Here is a 22,380-nt window from a genome sequence, read left to right as displayed (position 1 = left end):
TTATTTACATATTTTAAAAAGATTTTTTTATCATTTTCTTTTTTTATATTATGTTAGCATGAACGTATAGCAGGGACTTCAAGATATGGATATATAGCGGTTAAAATTGAAATTTCAATTTATTCATTCATTTTTTTCTTTCTCCTTTTATATTAAATTCTGAAATCATTCTTCCTCTATATTGTCCCAAAATTCTATCAGACCACTTAAACTCGAGGTTTTAAGTTTGATTCAATATGAATGTCAAAAAACATCTTTAAAAAATTACTTTCAATTAAACTCAACGATACTTAAAATTGATCTATTTAGATATCAAAACAAAAAAAATCCAAAAAATCCCATTAACTTTGAGTTTTCAAAAGTTTATATAAAACTAGATTTTAACCTCGTTCACATTCAATCATACGAGGCTAATATGAACATAAACCTGATAAATTCTAAGGTTATGCCAAAAAAGTTATTTTAATCATTTGAACTTATTAAGGTACATTTGATGATACTCTCTACAATCGTCTTGGCTTTTGAAGTTGCTATATTTCACATGTGAATTAGGAAAGCTTGAAAACATTGATTTTTAATTTAAATAGGATATAACTCAGTATTAATTTGCTTATTAGTTAATTGTTCACGTTTAGGGAAAGAATCAACCAAATGGTCACAAAATACTAGATGTATTAGAGATATTGGGTCTCAATTAAAAATAGGTCCTTGAACTTCCTTACCTTATTTCACTCAAATGCGAAAATATAAGCTGAGATAAAACAGATCAAGTCTGATTGATGGGTGCACATGAGCTTGAAATTACAATGATTATTTGGCAAAACAACACTAAACTATAAACTAAAATGATTGATAATGATAAAAGCACGGAGTTTATTATGATTTTTTGCTGATCTTCCTCTTGTTGTTGTTCTCGTATTTACAGTGTGTGTAGGCTATTGTTAGTGGTTTGTAACTGCCAACTCATATTTCCAAAATATCCGTGGATGACCATTGCAATCTTGTGAGATTTGGGGCCCGTTGAAATTGTTGTTTCATGCCAGGCAAAGGTTTATGGTGATCATGAGTCTAAGGGATTCAAAGATCATGCCTCTCTAGTCATACCATTTGGTCATGATGTAGACCGACCTTTTCTTTATCGGATCACTTGTTGGGCCTAACACTTCATTTCCTTTGCCTAATTCTTATCATAGCTATTACGTTCTTCTGAATAAGCATCGTTTCAATTGTAACCCAAGCACTAATATTTTGCTATGTTTTATATAAATAATATTATATATTTTTTCTTCAAAAATTCTTTTGAATTGGGTTAATTCTTTTATTCTATCACTCGGTGTCCTTAAAAACTTGGAAATATTACTACCTCCTGTCCAAAATAATCCAAACCATTGTTGTGTGAGACTGTTATTATAATGGCATCCTCATAGGTATCTTAAAAATATTTTTGACATATTTATTTAACACAGTTACATATCCCAATACATGAACTCGATCAATACTCTAAGATAAGCTAATTCAATTCTTTCGATTAGCTGAACTAAGTGCCCTTCAATTAAATCAAATTCATCATTTTTGTCAAAGAATAAGTGGGCTAAATAAGGTGGAGGAGGATCTACAAATGCTAACTTAATTTTTCCTTGGGAGCAGCATAGTGAAAACACATGATTTGTGTGACATGATGCATTACTGACCGTACATTAAACCATCTTCTTGCTCCACAATTTTGACAAATGATCAAAGTGTATACTCTCTCCATCACTATATATAAAGAATTTTTTAAAAACTTATTTTATCCCTAAATATAAAGGGTGATAATGATATTTTTGAGTAATTAGACAATTTTACCTTTGTCTTGAAAAATGAAATAAATTATTAATTGTATGTTTTCTCTACCATTATCAACATATTAATTGTGATATTGTTAAGGGTAAAATTGAAAAATCATTGTGTTTTTATGTGAGTTCAACTAAATAATAAACCTTTATTGATATATGAGATTCAGTTAAAAATACTTTCTATATAGGGATGGAAGAAGTGTGTGTGTGTGTATAGGGATGGAAGGAGTGTGTGTGTGTATGAGAAAAAAGAAAATTATAACATTTACATAAAGTTCAATAGAAGATTTGTTGACTTATTCCACATGTGTACCTATATGATCATAATGTTACATTTAATTGATCAGCATATCACACACACACATATTCAAATTAAATCATTCATGTAAGTGTTAGAGAAATCCTACTTAATAGGCTTTATTTTTTTATTTCTCTTAAATAAACTCATGTTATTTTGGCCAAATGGATTGTTTTTATACTTTGAGTTCACTGCATCAAATTCAATTTTTTCAACGCCTTTCTAAATCTAAAGCGGTCTATAATACCTTCTTAAAAGGCCATTGTACTTCAAAAAATTATCGAATCCAAACCTTTTTGACTCAGATGTTTCACTAAAAGTAAGTTTGAATAATAAAAAAAATTAAAAAAGGAAAATGGAAATGAAGTTAAAAAAAGAAAAAGAATTAGGGTAAAAAATATTTTTGGTATCACAAAAATCTTTCTATAAAAACAGTGCCACAAGACGTGGCATGAGTGGTAGTAGCTGGGGCGAGAATGTCAATGTAGTGTTGGCCACGATAGAGATAACATTTGCTCCAATGAGTGAGTCAATGCATAGTCAATGTCTCATATTATTACATTTTCTCGTATTTTCTTTTTTCATTTGCCCATTACAATGGGATTATTTGTCATTCTTCTTAAAATAAATGTTAACATCTCCTTAACTATAATTATCAATCAAGATTGAATCATAATAGTTAATAGTTAATTAACATCCACTGAAATGTTAATTAAGTATTAAGTTATATATATTAGATTAAAATACCTTCTTTAAATATGGATATTGTCTAAACATCACACAAGTTAACCAAAAAAAATTGTTACACACACAAATATTTTTTGTATCCATATTTAAAATTTTTAGTTATATAAAGTTATTTATTTAGTAATCCAAAAATTAATAAAATAGAGATTAAATATAATAAGAGATAAATAATTCAATATAATTTATTTCCATATTTAATTATTTAAAGTTCTTTAAAGGGAAAAGAAAGTATCCAATTATATTATAAGGGTAAATTGATAATTTTTGAAATATAATATTATTAATTTAATAAAAAAATTAGACATACAATATAAATTAATTTAGATTTAGATTATTCTACAATCTTTGTAATTAATTTTTATCTGTAATCTTATTTAGAAACTTTTTTGCAAATTCGACAACTCTATTGATTGACATTATCTTTCCTTGATATATCTCCATGCTTAGGAATCTTATTTTGGTTTGGAATAATTTCATTTTTTTTAGCTAAAACAACTAAACCATTGGCTTTGGTTACTTCATAAAATTAATTAAGACGTTTAAAATGTTCTTCAATTGAATTGAAAAACACTAAAACATCATTAATATAAACTCTAAGGATTGAATACATCATTCATTATTTATCGAAATTTTGAAGGTGCATTTTTCAATCTAAAGAGCATTACATTCCACCTTATAATGACTAAAAGGAACTGTAAATGTTGTTTTATATCTATCTTTTTTAGCTATTTGTATCTGATAGTAGCCTAATTTCATGTCAAACTTTGAAGATATTAACACATTAGATAATTTTCCTATTAAATCCTTTTTATTAGGAATAAGATATTTTATCCATATTAAAAGTTTGTTTAACATTGAATATATCATTCATTATAGTTCGTAACTAATCTTAGAGCACCTCTTTCTATTTCTGCACTGTTTTGAATATAAAAAGCTGAACAACTCCATGGAGATTTGCTCGGCCTTATTAATTTTTTCTCAAGTAATTGTTGAATTTTTGTTTTACAATATTCTAACAATTCTTGATTTATCTATATAGGTCTAGCTTTTGTGTGTATATGATTTTCATTAAAGTTTTCTTCACAGGATAATTCCACAATATGTCTTTTCCTATTCCCAAAGGCATTTGGTTGTTTTGCATAGATGTTTTTTTTTTTTGAATTTTTTCTTTATTTCATTTATTCTGTTTTTTACTTTTAAGTTTTCTATATGTTCTTTAATTATTTTATGATGTATTTCTTTATTTAGAAAATTTATTTGTTTTTTTTCTATGTATAGCATTTATTCTAAAAACAGAGTCTTGCTTTAATATTTTTATTTCTCTAACTATTTAAGATTTTATCCATTCAAAAATTATTTTCTTTCCTACTATCTTTGTTATTATTCCTCTGTGGTCTACTTTAAAAGGTGATACTTGTTCTAAAAAAGGTGTGCCTAATATGGCAGGTTCACTTAAGGTTTTGGCTAGTATGAGAATATTTTTAAAACATAAGCCTTGATTATATATGATTATTAGTTAATTTATATTGTATGTCTAATTTAGAATTATTAGTTGTTCCTGTTCTTTCACAAGTTTTTTCATAATACTTTGTTGGAATTAATCCTTTATGTATATAGTTCATATTTTCACCTTAGTTATGGAAATAACAAGCCAAGGCTCCTGGAAAAAAGGAGTTTACATATATGTAGTTCAATGCAGAATTATGTTTAAAATATTGAAGACACATCAAAATTTTAAAGCCATAAAAGAAACTCCTAAAAAAGAATCTATGTTAATAGAAATATAAGATCCCTTTAAAACTTTAGTAATAGTTCCAAAAAGAATAAAACAAAGTAAAATACAGTTGCCCACCAGTTGAACTTTTCCAAAACTAGTGAAACCAACTTCATTAGAATAAGGAAAACTAAAAAAAATATTAAGGACTTCTGAAGGAGATATAACTTATAAAATATTGAGTAGGTCAACTTCCTATAGAATATGAGAACAAACTCTTGTAGTAATTCCAAGAGCATCTATAGAAATTCCAGTATAGGATACAAATTAACATAGTAGTTTTTAATCTAAAGATTCCACATCCAATGTATCAGGCGAAAACATAGAGTAAAAAAAGAAAACTATGATAAAAATATAGAAGTAGAAACATAGTCAAAAATTAATAAAGAATTTCAACCATCAACAAATTATCAATCCATAAGAAATTCGTTAATGGTAATAAGGAGAGAAGATTTTGAATTACATAAATATATATTAAGAGAAGAATTTATATTACCAAAAAATAAAAATTAAATAAACTGATTTTTTTAAATATTTTCCCGAAGAAGAAAGAGAAAAAGTTAGAGAAACCTATTATGAAGAATTAAGACAATTAAGGGAACATATTTCTTTCTTTAAATTATCAAAAATATATACTTTTAATAATGAGACATTTAACCCTTTTACAAAAAAATAATCATTCATCGATAAATGTTAACACAGCTAGAACTAGAAATTAGAGATGTAAAAATAATACATCTGTCACAACAACACATTCCCCATTAGAAGAATGAGTAGGAGAAAATGAAGTAATAGCATCACCGTTAAAATTGGTGAATCCTAAAGAAAATAAAGAATTATGAAAAACTGTACATCAAAATAATTATACAAATATAATTTTACATACAATAGGACAATAATTAAATAGAATAAAAAATAAATTAGAAAGCAAAGAAAGTAATAAAGCACCTTTAATAGAAAAAATAGATCATATGAAACCAATATTTAAATATGAAGCTATATCTACAGAACAAGCATAAACAATTAATTTAGGAAAATGAGATATAAGAGATACAAATAAAACAAAAAAATTATTATCAGAAATAAACAAGAAATTAGAAATGTTAAATATAAATAAAGATGGAATAAATGTTATGTAGAAGGATGTTTCAATAAAAAATTTACAAGTAAACAAAATAAAAAGAAATGATTTTAGAAAAAGCCAAAATATAAAAAAACTATTATTAAAGACTTACAATGTCAGATTTACATTTTGAAGAAAGACACACTATGGCCTCCTCTCATTATGATAGAACATTAATATATGAAGGGAACATAGATGGATATAATAAATATAAAATAATGAATTTAGCTCAAGAAATAACTATGGCAGTATCAGCATACAAAATAAAAAATGAAAGCGATAATAAAAAATATACATAAATAATTATAATAGATAATTATAATATATTTAATCAGTATTAATAATTATATTACATAAATAATAATTTAAATATAATTTAATTAATTAATTTTTATAATTAATTAGTTTCATACGATTAGATAATTAACATAATATAATTTATTTTCGTTTAAAGCAATGAAAAAATACCAAGTTTCTTTTATCAAAAGGTGGTAACTTCTCAAGAGCATACATGTGAAAAATCAGTTGTTTATATAACTCGTGAATAAAATAAAGATAAATAGAATGGGAAGGGAAATAAATTGTAATTATTATAAAAATTTTAAAAAGTACATCAATTTAGTTGTTGCCAATTATAACTTTTTCAAGATACATTAGTATTAAAGTGTGCGTCTAGCTTTTCAATGCCTAAAAACACCACCTCTCTTTTGTTTGCTAAGAAAATTTTATATTTATAAAAAATATAATTTTTTAAATTATATTATTATAATTAAATATCTAATAAAATGCTAATTAATAATTGAATAAATAATATCATAATAATTATCTAATCTTATAGAATTAATGAATAACAAACATTAATTGATAATATAATTTAAATAATAATAATTATTCAATTTATTAATTTAGTATTTAATTAATAAAAAATTAGTGATGTGACATTTTTTGAAGCTAAAAACGCCACCTCTCTTTTTTTATTTATTAAGTAATCATACATATTAATTACACATACTAATTAATTAAATTATAATATAATAATTTTTTTAATATGATAAAATTAAAATACAAACAGAGAGAGAGGGGTGGTGTTTCCATGATCTAGAAACGCCACCTCTCTTAATTTAGCCAAGATGATAAGATTTGTTAATTATTAATAAAATTTTAGTAAATTGTAATAAGATAATTTTTTAATCTTATAAAATAAATTTATTTAATGATAATATAAATTAATTATACATTAAATAATTTATAATTAAATAAACATATAACCTTATTTGTTAAAGAAAAAGTACAAAGTGATTACAAGGATGGATGACTGAGGAAAAGAGAAGGGAGGGAAAGAATTATTACAATGAAAGGGAGGAGAAAGAGAGATACATTTACAAGGAGAGTATTGGAAAAATTGACAAACCAAAAGGAGAATGAAATGAAATCAAATGCTTTATTGTGCCACATGTCAAAATACTATGAAATTTATACTTTTTGCCTGATAAGAATAAACATGGGTATAATGGTATATAGAATATATAGTCTCTTAAAACACCACCTCTCTTATTTAATTATTAAAATAATAATATATTATATATTAATTGAATAAATATTTGATAATTTATTAAATTACTATTGTCAAGCATATATATTGCTTTTTAATAATTAAAATAGTACAGGTGACATTTCCAATTTAAAAATTATTAGTAATTAATATATATACACATTATTTGCTAATAATTATTATTAGTAAATAATATACAGGATCTACTAATACAAATTTAAATACTTATTTTGTTATATTTTATTTAATTATTTTTAGTTTTTAATACATAATTATGTTTTAATTATTAATTAATTTTAATTTTTAAATAATATATATACTTATATATTATTTTTTAATAATTACAAAAATATAGGTGGCATTTCCATTGTATGGAAACGTCACCTTTCTGTTTATTAATTAAATTATTGTTTTTAATTTAGTTTATTATAATTAATTATTAATATTTTTAATATATATTTTAATTTGAAAATAATACAGTATTTTATGTTAAATATTATTTTATTTATGAATTAATATATCTAGCTATATTTATTAATTATAATAAATAATTAGCCTTAAAAATATTTAATAAATTTTTATAATATAAATAATTCATAATAATGTAACTTATGGATAGATTTTAATAAAAGTGTCTATTTATATATTTAGGTATTTTTATTAAATATACTAAATAATTAAAATATATTCAACCAGTATTAATTATTACATTACATAAATAATAATTTAAATATAATTTAATTAATTAATTTTTGTAATTAATTAGTTTCATAGGATTAGATAATTAACATAATATAATTTATTTTCGTTTAAAGCAATGAAAAAATAGTAAGTTTCTTTTATCAAATGGTGGTAACTTCTCAAGTTTTGGTTTAAGTATATGTGTGAAAAATCAATAGTTTACATAACTCATAAATAAAATAAAGAAAAATAGAATGGGGAGGAAAATAAAGTGTCCTTCCTCTATTAAAAAATGTAAAATATTTTTTAAAGAGTTGGATGTTAAAAAATATAAGAAATTTTTAATTTTTTGAGGTGTAATAATTGCCTTTTTTTTCAAAAGTACTCATATTAATAGTGACTTTATATTTATTATAAGGTATTTAATAGAGATAAATATAAAAATATAATGTTAGTTTGCAAGTAGGTAACTATTTTATTAAAAAGTAAGATTTAATTAAAAATATCTTACATTTTTAAATGGAAGGAGTAGTTATTATAAAAATTTAAAAAAGTACATTAATTCATTTGTTTCCAACTGTGACTTTTCCAAGGTATATTAATGTTAAAGTTTATGTCTCGATTTTCAATACTTGAAAAAGCCACCTTTCTTCTTTATATTAAAAAAATTATATTTATTAAATTATATTAAAATAATTAAATATATAATAAAATGATAATTAATAATTAAATAAACAACATCATACTCTCCTCGTCAAAAAATATAAGGTATTTCTAACTGAATTTCACCTCTCAATAAAGTAGTTACTTATTTTCAAACTAACATTATCTTTTCATATTTATTTTTTTAAACATCCTACAACAAATATAAAGTCATTCATCAATAAGAACTCTTTTTTTAAAAAAATAATAATTACACTTCGAAAAGACTAAAAATACCTTATATTTTTTAACATCCAACTCTTTAAAAAATGCCTTATATTTTTTAACGGAGGGAGTAATAATTATCTAATCTTTACAATTAATTAATTAAAAACATTAATTAATAATAAAATTTAAATAATAATAATAACTCTTTAATTTATTAATGTAATATTTAATTAATAAAAATTAGTGATGGGACATTTCTTGAAGCTGCCACCTCTCTATAATTTTTTATTAAATAATCATATATATTAATCACACATACTAATTAATTAAATTGTAACATAATAATTTTTCAATATGATAAAATTAAAATGCAAAGAGAGAGAGAGAGAGAGAGAGAGAGAGAGAGAGGTGGCGTTTCCATGATCTAGAAGCACCACCTCTCTTAATTTAGCTTCTGTTATGATATTTATTAATTATTATTATTAATGATTAATAAAAGTTTGGTAAATTGTAATAAAATAATTTTTATTAAAAATTCATATGTTTTTAATAATATATATTAAACTAAAATATTATATAAAAAATTAATTATAAAGATTATTAAAATTTTATTTGATGATGCTCTATGATGAGCACCCCTACCACCCCTGCCCTAGAACCTTGTGGAGGAAAATGAATAATCTGGGATGCAAACCTTTCATTTAGAAATATTAAATATTATTTGATCACAAATTATGTTATCTCTGTGATGTTTGTAATCAAGATTCAAGGCCTGAATTTGTCTTCTTCCCTCCAGATTCAATAGATCTACCTCTTCAAATGAAGATTGCTAATGGGTGGAACCTGCTTTGTTCTAAGAAAAAGCATAAACACAAATCAGACATTCGTATTCTTTTCTTTTTGAAGAAACAATACATAACAGTTTTTTCTTGGATGGAAGACAAACCTCTGAATCAGATCTCACCGGATGAGAGTTTTGCAGATAATTGTCTTAGGCGAGTCCTTTTCTGGATTTGCAAATTCATGTATGACAATGGAATAGCCGACCAGAGCATCCAAATATCATGTTGGTCGAATTTTTCTTCAGATTCAGGAGATCAGAGTTTTTCTCTTCGTTGTTATTTGAAGACATCTTCTCCCTCTTTAATCACTTTATTTCCATTAAGTTGTTCTGCTTTCAGCTGAACATGATTAAGGAAAACATGTGGATCCCTCCACGTGTGTCTTTTCCTTAATACTTATGTATATTTTCTTTTAATCTTTTTTAATAAAATTGACTCTTCATAAAAAAAAATTTGTTTATTTTACTAAAATAAAAAAGACAATGATAAACAAATCTAACCGAAATTGACAAATGATAAAAGAATATAATGAAATGAGATAATTATTTTAAAGTATTTAGAGACTTATCTTAATTTATTTTTTTTTAAATTACATTTTTGATGTAACACCCTAAATTTTAATACTTATTTTTCACAAACTAATAGTTTGATAAACTATTTTAATAATTTTAAACTCTTACCATGGTAGAAAAATAATTATAAAAATATTTCATAAATAGTCTGTCATAATAAAAAAGGTATATCATGGTACAAAGATTCAAATATAATAAATTTACTTTACCATAATAATTAAGAAAAGCAATCATGAAATATTTTAAGTGTACACCACTATTATAATTTTAAAGCCATGGTTGATAGAGTGACATTTCACAAATTATACTTTTGCTATGGATACTCGACTTGGGCCCCAAATTATACTTTTTTCAAATATTGGTTACAACTAAAAACTAACATATAGGGGTATACTTAATTGAATTTTTACTTCACAAATACCTAAAATCATGAGTGATAGACAGAATTCTCTTGACATCTAAAGTACAACAATAAATAGAGTCTACATGCTCAATATATATATATATATATATATCTTCTTTCTAAGTTGACATAATATACATCATTAATGAAAATAAAGAGGCTGAATTAGAAAACAGTCTCTCATACATCAAATAATGCCTTAGATACTTCTTTAGTCGGATTCGCTCCTAAAAAATTAATAACCACAGGGAATGAGATTTAAAAGTCTCAATAACTAAATATTAATATGTAATAATGTACATGAGACAGTTAATTATGCGATTGCTAAGTGGGTAAATAAAATAACAATCTAAACAATTATTCAATTAACATAACTACACCTTATATCCCTCCTTGTACCATGTTTGGATGCTAAGTCACTTGATCAAAGGTGAGTTGTACCAAGCTACAAGCTACACATTGATTTCAATGAAGGCTTACCACATGTTAACTCAACTAAACAAAAACTCCTACCAAATATTTTTTTTAATATATTTTGACTAGTCATGCATTTATGGTAGCAGAATAAAAATCATTTGGCACATTTTTATATTAACCAGACAATTTATTTCATATTTTCAGTAGTGCCAATATTCACAAAATATTTATAATATAAATCCAACCCATTTGGCAATTATTTTCAAACAAAAATATACATATATATTATTTCTCAACAAAAATTAATATTTTTCAAATAACAAAACAAACACACAATTAATCACACAGACAGACACCACCATATATTAATAATGGTTACTTTATATTTTAAACAACACATTTGCTTGTACCACAACTCTTTCACCACTCTCTTAGATAACATAATCTACACAGCCATTTCATAATATATATATATATATATATAATATTAATTTTATAATACTAAATATTATTTTTTATTAAATTAATAAATAATTTAAATTTAAATAGTTAGAAAGTTTGGGCCTAATTTTTATATTAATTCAAAATTAGTGCCTCATTTAATTTTTTAAATTCTTTTTTGCAATTCTCATACCTCAATAGACTATATCTAGGTCTTAAATCAATCATAATATCAAACTTTTATCAATTTATTTTCTAAAAATTTGTCCAAAAATAAACTAAAAATTTAAAAATTACCCTCAAGCCTCCATTTACCATTTCATCGCCTCAAAAATATTTATTTATACTCAAATAAATATTTAATAATTAGAAGCATATCTCAACATCTCATATCTAACATAAACTCAATCATATAGGTTTAGAGTTTAACTCAAAAATTCTCAAATTTAAGTTCCAACCTCAAAGAAATATTATATAGTATTTATTATATCTCTAGCAATCTCAACATTTATTTTTGAATCATCATAACTTAATATTAACTATCCTATAGAAAAATTATAATTAAATTTTTTCTATAAATCAAAATAATATTACTATTAGATATTTCTAAATGAATGAAAAATATTCATGAAGAGATCTTGAAATATGAAAGTTACTTTGCACATCTAAATAATCTAAAACATTAAAATCTTACCTGAATAAAATGAACAACACTGTGCACGAGTTGAAATGGAAAGAAAAAATAGAGGAAGAAACTTTTGTGGAAAAGTGAAAAAAGAAAGAGTGTTATAATAGAATATAGATCTCACAATCATTTATTACTTATTTTTATTTTTTTTTTCAAACTACGGGAGCAATTTCATCCTAAGAGAAAAATTTTAACTAAGGGGGAAAAAATTTCCAACCACTTACGGTGGTTTGACTTTCTCTTTTTATATATATTTGTATATATTAATTATATCATAATTAAAATAAACATTTTTTGTATGATTTTAAATTTTAATGCTTAAATATGTGATTAACTTTAAATAACTTTGAATATAAATTTATTTATTCTAAACTTCAAGAAAATATGAATTTTTAATTTTTAAATCCTTAACAAAAATCTAAATTTCACACTTTACTTATTATATAAAGATCAGAATATTACATTTGACTCTCTAAAAAATAATAAAAAGTGTAGTTGTTAAAATATAAATTAAAAAATATTAATAATAAATATAAACTAAAAATATAAATAATAAATTTAAAGTTTTTAATATAGAAAAAGTAGTTATTATTTGATGATTAAACTGTATTTATAACTTTTGTCTTTATAGTTCATTGCTTGACGGTCACTTGGGCACATGTTCAAATGCTACTAGACCAAAAAATATGAAGTTATGACCATGTGCTATCAATACATAAATTGAAGTTGTTAGTCAGTCGTTAATTTAAATATGAAACGTCCTTATTATATATTGAAACTCAAAATTAGGAATTATATTTCCCATATTAACTACTCTACTTTTATTTTTTAGATTTCATTTACATCCACCCAAAATGTTAATTAACTATTAAGTCATACATGTTAGACTAAAATACCTTTTTTAAATATGGATGTTGTCTAAACGTCACTCAAGTTACCCAAAAAAAATTATTGCACACACATATTTTTTGTATGCACATTTAAAATTTTTAATTATGTAAACTTATTTATTTAGTAATCCAAAAATTAATAAAATAGAGATTAAATATAATAAGAGATAAATAATTCAATATAATTTATTTCCTTACATAATTATTTAAAGTTCTTTAAAGGGAAAAGAGAGTATGCAATTATCTTATAAGGGTAAATTAATAATTTTAATTTTTAACATAATTACAAATAAAAATTAAACAGTTAGAATATTTTAACGAAATATTTTTAATAATGCTAAAAATTGAATTATTAAAACATTTATTTTAAAATAGAAGTTATTAATAACTAAGTTAATATAAAATGATCACTAACTTATTAATCGCTAAGTTATAAACAAAAGATGACCATCTGTATTATTAATATATAAATTAAAGTTATTAATCACTAAGTTGAAGCTGTTAATTAAATATGAAACATACTTATTATATACCGCATAGCAAAATTAACAATTATATGTCCTATATTGATAACTCTACTTTCGTTATTAATAACTTCAATTTACATTTTAACAACTACGCGTTATATTATTTTGTTGAGAGTCAAAAAAATAATCTAATAAAAATATTGGTGTCACATAAGTCCGTAGGGATATCAAAGTAATCATTACATTTTCTGGTATTTTCTTTTATCATTTGCCCATCATAATGAGATTTATTTGTCATTCTTCCTAAAATAAATGTTAACATCTCCTTAATTTGGAATCATGATTATCAATCAAGATTGTCCTTTAATTTTTTAACATAAATTTGTACAGAAAAAAGAATATGCTTTAAAATTGCTTTAATATTAAATATTCAATCATTATTAATATCTTTATATTAAATGAATTGATTAAATTCAATGAAATTAACTAAAGTTTCACTTCTTCCCAATAAGAGAAGTATATTAATTAAAATAAGAGTAAAATATACTGACCCAAATATATTTTACTTTAGTTATAAACATCTATATTTTATTTTTAAAATTGTATAAATATCTTCTAAAATTAATAGAGCTACAAAACCCAAATCTCTCTTCTACGTCTAAGATTTTATTTCCATGCACCCAAACGCTAATTATATTTTAAGTTATATACATTAGATTAAAATACCCTCTTTAAATATGATGTTGTCTAAACATCACTCAAGTTACCCGAAAAAATATTACGTACATACATATGTTTGTATCTATATTTACAATTTTTAGTTATGTAAACTTTTTTATTTAGTAATTTAAAAAATTAAGTACACAAGATGGAAAAAATAATATTTCAAATATGTATGCCAAAAATTAATAAAAATATAATAAGAGGTAAATAATTCAATATAATTTATTACCATATTCAATTATTTAAAGTTATTTTAATGAGAAAGAGAGTTGATTTTAAAGGTAAATTAATAATTTTAATTTTTTAATATCATTACAAATAAAAAATAAAAATTTTAGAATATTTAACGAAATATTTTTAATAATGCTAAAAATTGAATTAAAAATATATTTTAAAATAGAAGAAAGGTGTTTATACTTTTAACAAAATGAAAGAGAGTTGATTATATTTTATTTAAAAAACAACCACAAAAAGTGGGGGAAAAGGCTTCTACTCTTTTTTTCTTGTTTGGCTTTTACTCTTCCCCTCAAAGAATTCTCAAGGTGACTGGTTCCATTTTCTTATTTCCAATTAGGACGGAAATGTACTCAAATCCAGGCAGGACTAAGCTTCTCTCTTGGTGGAGGACTATCCTTGGGAATCTGCCTCTCATTTAAGGCAGAAAAAAATCTGGACGATCCATATTTAATTTAAACAATTTAAATTTAATAATTTTATTTTTATTTTTTATTTATATTTTTAAATTAAAAATGTATAAAAAATTTTAAAATTTTTTTAATAAATAGACTAATCAATCTGAATGTTCATATTTAATATAAATGCTTTAAATTTAATATAAAAAATTTAAATTAACTTTTTAAATATATTCTGAACAGTGTATATATAGTAGAGTCGGCTTCTCTCTTTTGAGAGAAGCCTCCTCTGCTTTTCCTTTGAGGCAAAGAAAAATCTAGACTGCCCGGGAAAATTAATCTTAAATTATTTTAATAAATTTATTGTTCTATTTAGAATATATTTACACTGTCCAAAATATATCTAAAAAATTAATTTAAATTTTTTATATTAAATCTAAAGTATCTATATTAAATATAAACTTTCAAATTGATTAGTATATTTATTAAAAAATTTTTAAAATTTTTATACATTTTTTAATTTAAAAATATAAATAAAAAATAAAAATAAAATTATTAAATTTAAATCCTTCAAATTAAATCTAAACAGTCCAAATTTTTCTGTCTTAAAAGAGAGGCAGAGGAGGCTGGAGAGAAGCCGAGTCTCTATCCTTGCCCTTCCTACCCTCACAATCCCAGCTCCTTAGTGGGTCCCACCCCTACATTGTAAGGATAGAAAAGGCCAATAAGAGAGAACCCAGGCTCGATCCAGGCGTGTACAAAGTTCTATTCTATTTTATCAATACACTTTTGTTATTTATATTGTTATAATTAATATTTAAAAATTAATAAATTTTAAATTAGAATAAATTGTTATTTAAATTTTAAGTAGATTTATTTTCGTAGGAGATAATTTAATATTTGACAGGAAAAACAAAATAGAAGTATGAACATAAAAAAATAATTTATTTCAGTGTACTCCTAATTTGTTGTTTTATATAAATTAAAATCTAGATAATAATTTTTTTTATTTAAAAACTTATTGACTCATACGTTACTAGGAAAAATGAAACATGTATTATAATAACTATATACTGTAACTTGTGTGATAGTAATATTTATAAATCACAAATATAGCTAAAGTAAAAATAAATAAAAATTATGTATATATAAAATAATGATTTTAATTAAGCAAATAGCATAATTGATATTATAGTATTATTGATCAATTATATGTATGCACACAACAAAAAAGACAACGGTTAAAAGAAGTTTAGAAGGTTTGCAATGGAACATAAATTCCTTAACGTCATATAATTAACTCCAAAGTATATAACTGATTTGCTACCTCATGCATGTTGACAATGTGAACAACTTATTTTATTTTCATAAAAATTATTTTATAATTTGCTATCATGTAGGTTGTATTCCCACATAAATTAAAATTTAAATAACAATTTCTATTTTAAAATTTGTTATTTAAAAATAAAATTTAAATTTATGTGTTATTTGGACATAAATATACTTATACTTATATTTGTTATTTCTATGCTTCCATAACAAATTGTACTATGATGATTTAAAGTGGTTTTTGAAGAGCCTTAATTACTTGTTTTCAAACTTAAGTTATTTTAGGATCCTATTTGCTTAAATTTTTTTAAAAATTTATTTTTAAAATTTTCAAATAATTAAGATTGATTCTATCTTTTTTTGGTGCTTTTCTTAGACTAGTTGATTGGCATTATCACAGTTATGGTTAAATGTACTCCCTCCATCTCTATATAAAAAATATTTTTTAAAAGCTTATTTTGTTTTTAAATATAATGGGTGACAATAATATTTTTGAGTAACTAGATAATTTTACCCTTGTCTTAGAAAATGAAATAGATTATTAATTGCATGTTTTTCCTACCACTATCATGATATTAATTATGATATTATTAAGGATAAAATTAAAAAATTATTGTATTTTTATGTGGATATAAATAAATAACAAATCTTTATTGGTAGACGGGATTAAGTTAAAAATACCTTATAAATAGGGACGGAAAAAATAAGTTAATATCTTGGACATTACAGCCTTGTTCATGCTCACGTACAGCTATTTATAGGCAAGGATTAGACACAACATTGTTGGCACCATTAATCCACCGGTAAAATAAACGTTAAACACCATTAAGGTTCGCGTTTCTAAGTGTTGAGAAGACACCAAGTAGCATTTAATAAAATATGATAATCACAATTCGAAATAAAGATAAATGTTTTCCAATAAGCATGCTTAAAGGAAATAAATTCAATGTTTAAAAAATATCCAATGATTAAGATTCTAGAAATCAAGAACTTGTTGGGAAGCTCTTTTTAAATAAATATATTTTATTTTTGAAAAAAATATCTTCACAAAAAGTGCTCGACACCATATTTACGTACATTATGTGTAGGGGGATTGCTAGTTTTTAACTGAGTTGGCTAGCATTAATCCACTTTCATGTGCGCAAGTCTTCTTCCTCTTTCTCTTCTCTTAGCCCATCTACTAGCCTATTTTTGTTCTTTTGTGCTTATACTCTTGGAATTCTTTTCATATGAGCAATGTATGACTTAATCTTTTGACACACCCATACAATAACAACAACATACATCCATTGTAGAAGGAACAATGCATACAAAGCACCTTACAAAAGGTAAGATTTTCACTCAACAGAGCAACATTGCAGTTCCAAATAACACAACCACTCTTCTTGTTTTTTTTTTTTTTGGTCATAAACTGCTTTCTTTTTCCTTGCTATGAAAAACAAAATCTCCTTTCTCAGATGCACTTTGAACAACTTGAAAATTATTTCCCATTTCTTTTGCTCTTCATTTCCCATCCCTATTGGCATGTTATCAAAAGAGAACGGTTTTGATTTATATTTTACAAAACTATTATTACAATATTCAATTATATAAATTATTAAAAAATGTTAAATAAATATTTACAAAACTCTTACTTAGACCCAAAACTATCGTAAAGAATGAGAAATTTACTCAATAAAATATTAAATGTGAGCAGTATAAATTTCATGCAATGATAGGTATGAGAAGTAGTGGAGAGGATACAAAAATATTAGAGAGAATCCATGACCATTGAAGAGTAAAGGCATACCTATATTTATCATTCTGGATGACATCCTGGCAAGAAATATTAACAACTATAAACCCAAGTTTTTACATAAGGCAAATTAGCAAATTAACTAAAATTTCGGATCAATTTCTTCGATCTTCACATTACCAATTGATACAAGACTTTCCACATAATTGTAGATCGTATGTCCAGCACCATACCTGCGGATAGAAATCTTCTTAAATTCATTAGTAATGGCATGGGACAAATAAAGAACAACTTTCGCTTCACCATTAATCTCGTCTTCATCAGATTCGAATGGAGGTTGAGGTTCACAGACAATTTGATTCACCCAAACAATCATTGGATATACGCATGACAAGCCTACAAAGTCATTGCTATAATATTTGTCAATCCATCTCCATCTTTCTCCAGATTCATCACTTGCAGACTCAGTCAACACCCACATTTCAACCCAATCAAATGATCTTGTACTTTTGTTGCAAAGTACAGCAAGTTTATTCTCATACACAGTAAGAATCTCTTCTCGACAAAACCCTATATCCGGCATTGGTATCAATGTAAACACTTCATTTGCTATGTCAAATGAAACTATCGAACCATAATCATCAAATTCATATATATCTTCGTCATCATCTTCATCTACATTGAACCCAAACCAAAACATAGATCCATTAGCTGTAACAGTTTCAGTACTCACAGATACACCTTCCAAGACTCCAAATTCTATTTCTTTCCATGACTTTGTGCTTAATGAATACACTTCCACTTGATTCACTTTAAAAGGTGCCCCGTCCCTTCGCGAATAAATTATCACGATCTTGTAATCATCAACAATTGGACTGTACCCGAATCCTATATCGCAGACACCTTGGAAATCACTCATAGTTATGGGCACATGTCTGGCCTCTCTTGTTGCTGGATTCCACAATAGAATGGACCGGTAAGAACTATCATCATCTATTAAGAGAAGACAAAGCAAGCCATTGCTGGACCCAAATATGTGAACATCTGAGAAGTAATCAATCAAAGGTGCATTATGAACTTCAAGTAGTTGCATGTTGCGATCCAGCAAACTCAATTGGTAATTAGAGGATTTGGATTGATGCCATTGGAAGAGAAGTGAAGGGTTTTGATGACCAGAATGATGGAGATGATCTGCTATGAATGATGGTGTCTTGAGAAGATTTCTCCAATGTTTGCATACACATTGAAATCGGATTAGGGATTTCACTGGAAGTCTTTTGAGAATGTTAATCATGATATCATCTGGAAGAAAGGCATTGTTGTGATCTCCTTCCATTATCAGCGGCTTTATAGTTCGCTCCATTCAGGAAGGTATCAAATCAAAGAAGACAGTGCTTGGAGTTTAAGTACCTCGCACCTTTTCAATTTTCAGCTGCATCACACACATGAAGAGTCTGCATTTTTAGTACATGCTTTTTACTACAGCAGATCTGATATGCAAATTTTATGAACAACACTTGAAAAGAAACAAAGGAAATGATCAAACAAAATAAATAAATAAATAAATAAATAAACCAGCAAATTTTACAATCACCCAAAAAAAAATCATGTGCAAATTTGACAAAAATTGAAGCACTAAAAATGGAAATCAACAGAAAACATGAAAACAAATTGCGAAATCATGAAAATAATTATACTGTAAGAATATCTATTCTGATAATCAGTTTATTCCTCGTCAGAAAATAATTATTTTAGTGCCAATGAATCACAAATTAGAAAGGTTTTCACAAAGAAAAGCAGTCCCAGCAAGCTCAGAGAAATCTAATTCAGAGCAGTGAAGTAAGAATAGAAAAGGTGACAAACTCTAAACTCCGATAATTTAAACAAGCTACTATCACATCGAGCTGCTTTCACCAAAATCAAGCAACCCAGCAAACTAAATTGGAACCAAAAGCACAAACATTAATGATGACTTTATTCTTTTACCAATCAGTTGCATTGATTTCTCTTCAGATTCATTCTGTTCAAATTTACATAAAAGCGAGCGAGCGAGCGAGAGAGATTAAAAAAAGATACTATATATGCATTAAACATTGTTTATTTTTCCAATTCCTAGCTAGTAGTTCCTATATTTTAAAAATTTGACCGATTACTAATAAATATAGTTAAACTAAAAATAAATAAAAATTATGTATATATGAAATAATGATTTTAATTAAAAAATATCATAATTGATTAAAGGAATATTTATCAAGTATATGCATACACAGGACAAGAGAAGTTTAGAAGGTTTGCAATGGAAAATAACTTCATTAATATCATATAATTAACTCCGAAGTGTATAATTGATTTGCTACCCCATGCATCTGGACAATGTGAACAACTTATTTTTTTTCATACAAATTATTTTTTAATTTGCTATCATGTGGATATAACAGATATAAAGAATAATTTGTTTTTTAAGGTGTTATTTCAACATAAATTATAATTTAAATAACAATTTCTACTTTGAAATTTGTGATTTTAAAATAAAATTTAAAGTTATGTGTTATCTGGACATAAACAAAAATTGGGACGAGCATTGAACCGGCAAATATAATCAAGATTAAATTCATATATTTTTAATAATATATATTAAATTAAATATTATATAAAAACAAAAATTAATTATAAAGATTATTAACCTTTTATTCGATGATGCTCTACGATAAGCACCCTTGCACCGGGTCTGTATTCCGTGCTCATCACCCTTATGAGTGATCCTGGCCCTTTATTTTGTTCCAAAATGATCTCTGCCCTTAATTTTAAATTAATTTTTAAATATTTTAAATATTATATTTGTCAAACTAAAAATTATAAAAAATTATTGTTAAATCATAAATATCTAAAATATATGTAGATAGTCAATTTGTAAAAATTATAAAAAATTTAATATTAAATTAAATCATCTAAATTATATTTGGATTATCTAGAGTATATTTGTATAGTCAATTTATAAAAGATATAAAAAATTTATATTAAATTAAATCATCTAAATTAAATTCAAACAAATGAGATTGATTATCAACAGATTTATTAAAAATTTAATCTTTTTTATGCATTTTTATTTTGATTAATATAAAATAAAAATAAAAATTTAAATTTGGATTGTTTAGATCCTGTCAAGAGTAATGTGCATGATAGTGCTTATCATGTAATGAGCATTGAGAGCAATCTAGATTTAATATTAAAAATTTTTATAATTTTTATTTTGACAAATATAATATTTAAAATATTTAAAAATTAATATAAAATCAAGGATAGAGATCATTTTGAAACAAAATGAAGGGCTAGGATCACTCACAAGAGTGATGAGCGCGCCATGCTCATCAGTATGATGAGCACAGAATGCAGATCCCCCTTACACCTTTGTCCAGAAACCTTTGTGGAGGAAAATGAATAGTGGACAGGGGATGCGAACTCCATCTAAAAATATTGAATATCTTGTTTATTTCATTAAAATAAAGAGAAAATGACAAATATATCTTACAGAAATAGACAAATAATAAAGAATAACATGAAATGAAATAATTATTTTGAAGTCTTTGAAAACTTATCTTACATAATTTTTTTTGTGTAAAATTATATTTTTGACTCTCTACAAAATAATAAAAAGTGTAGTTGTAAAAAATATAAACTAAAAATATTAATAATAAATGTAGATTTTTTAATATAAAAAATGTAGTTATTATTTTATGGCTAAACCGAATTCATGACTTTTGTCTTTGTGGCTCATTACCTGACGGGGAAAGACTTGGGCACATGTTCAAATGCTAATAGACCTAAAAAAAATTGAAGTTATTATTAATACATGAATGGAAGTTATTAATCACTAAGTTGAAGTTATTAGTTAAATATGAAGCACACTTATTTTATATCGCATAGCAAAATTAACAATTACATTTCCTATGTTAATAACTCTACATTTGGTATTAACAACTTCAATTTACATTTTAACATCTACGTGTTGTATTATTTTGTTGAGAGTTGGAAAAATAATTTTATAAAAATATTTATGTCACGTAACTTTACAGGAACTTCAAAGTAACTATTACATTTTTTAGTATTTTCTTTTATCATTTTCCCATTACAACATGATTTATTTGTCATTCTTCCTAAAAATAAATCTTAATATCTCCTTAATTTTGAATCATAATTATCAATCAAGGTTGTGCTTTAATTTTTTTAACATAAATTTTGTACAGAAAAAAGAAGATGCTTTAAAAATGCCGTAATATTAAATATTCAAGCATTCTTAATATCTTTATATTAAATGAATTGATTAAACTCAATGAAATTAACTAAGGAAAAATTTCAGATGG

General features: G+C 24.5%; 1 protein-coding gene across 1 annotated transcript; it reads right to left on the bottom strand.

Moving 5' to 3' along the window:
• Positions 1–18,161: 18,161 nt before the first annotated feature.
• Positions 18,162–19,382, bottom strand: LOC129302674 (F-box/kelch-repeat protein At3g23880-like). Its single transcript, XM_054941578.1, has one exon. It carries the CDS (start codon positions 19,380–19,382, stop codon positions 18,162–18,164), a length of 1,221 nt encoding a protein of 406 aa, XP_054797553.1.
• Positions 19,383–22,380: the final 2,998 nt, after the last annotated feature.

This window comes from Prosopis cineraria, unplaced genomic scaffold, assembly GCF_029017545.1.
Source record: "Prosopis cineraria cultivar Desert tree isolate PC_DT_omini unplaced genomic scaffold, ASM2901754v1 PC2, whole genome shotgun sequence".
NCBI classification, from domain to species: domain Eukaryota; kingdom Viridiplantae; phylum Streptophyta; class Magnoliopsida; order Fabales; family Fabaceae; genus Prosopis; species Prosopis cineraria.
The sequence above is the reverse complement of the archived record's forward strand: the minus strand, read 5'-3'. Positions and strand labels throughout refer to the sequence as shown.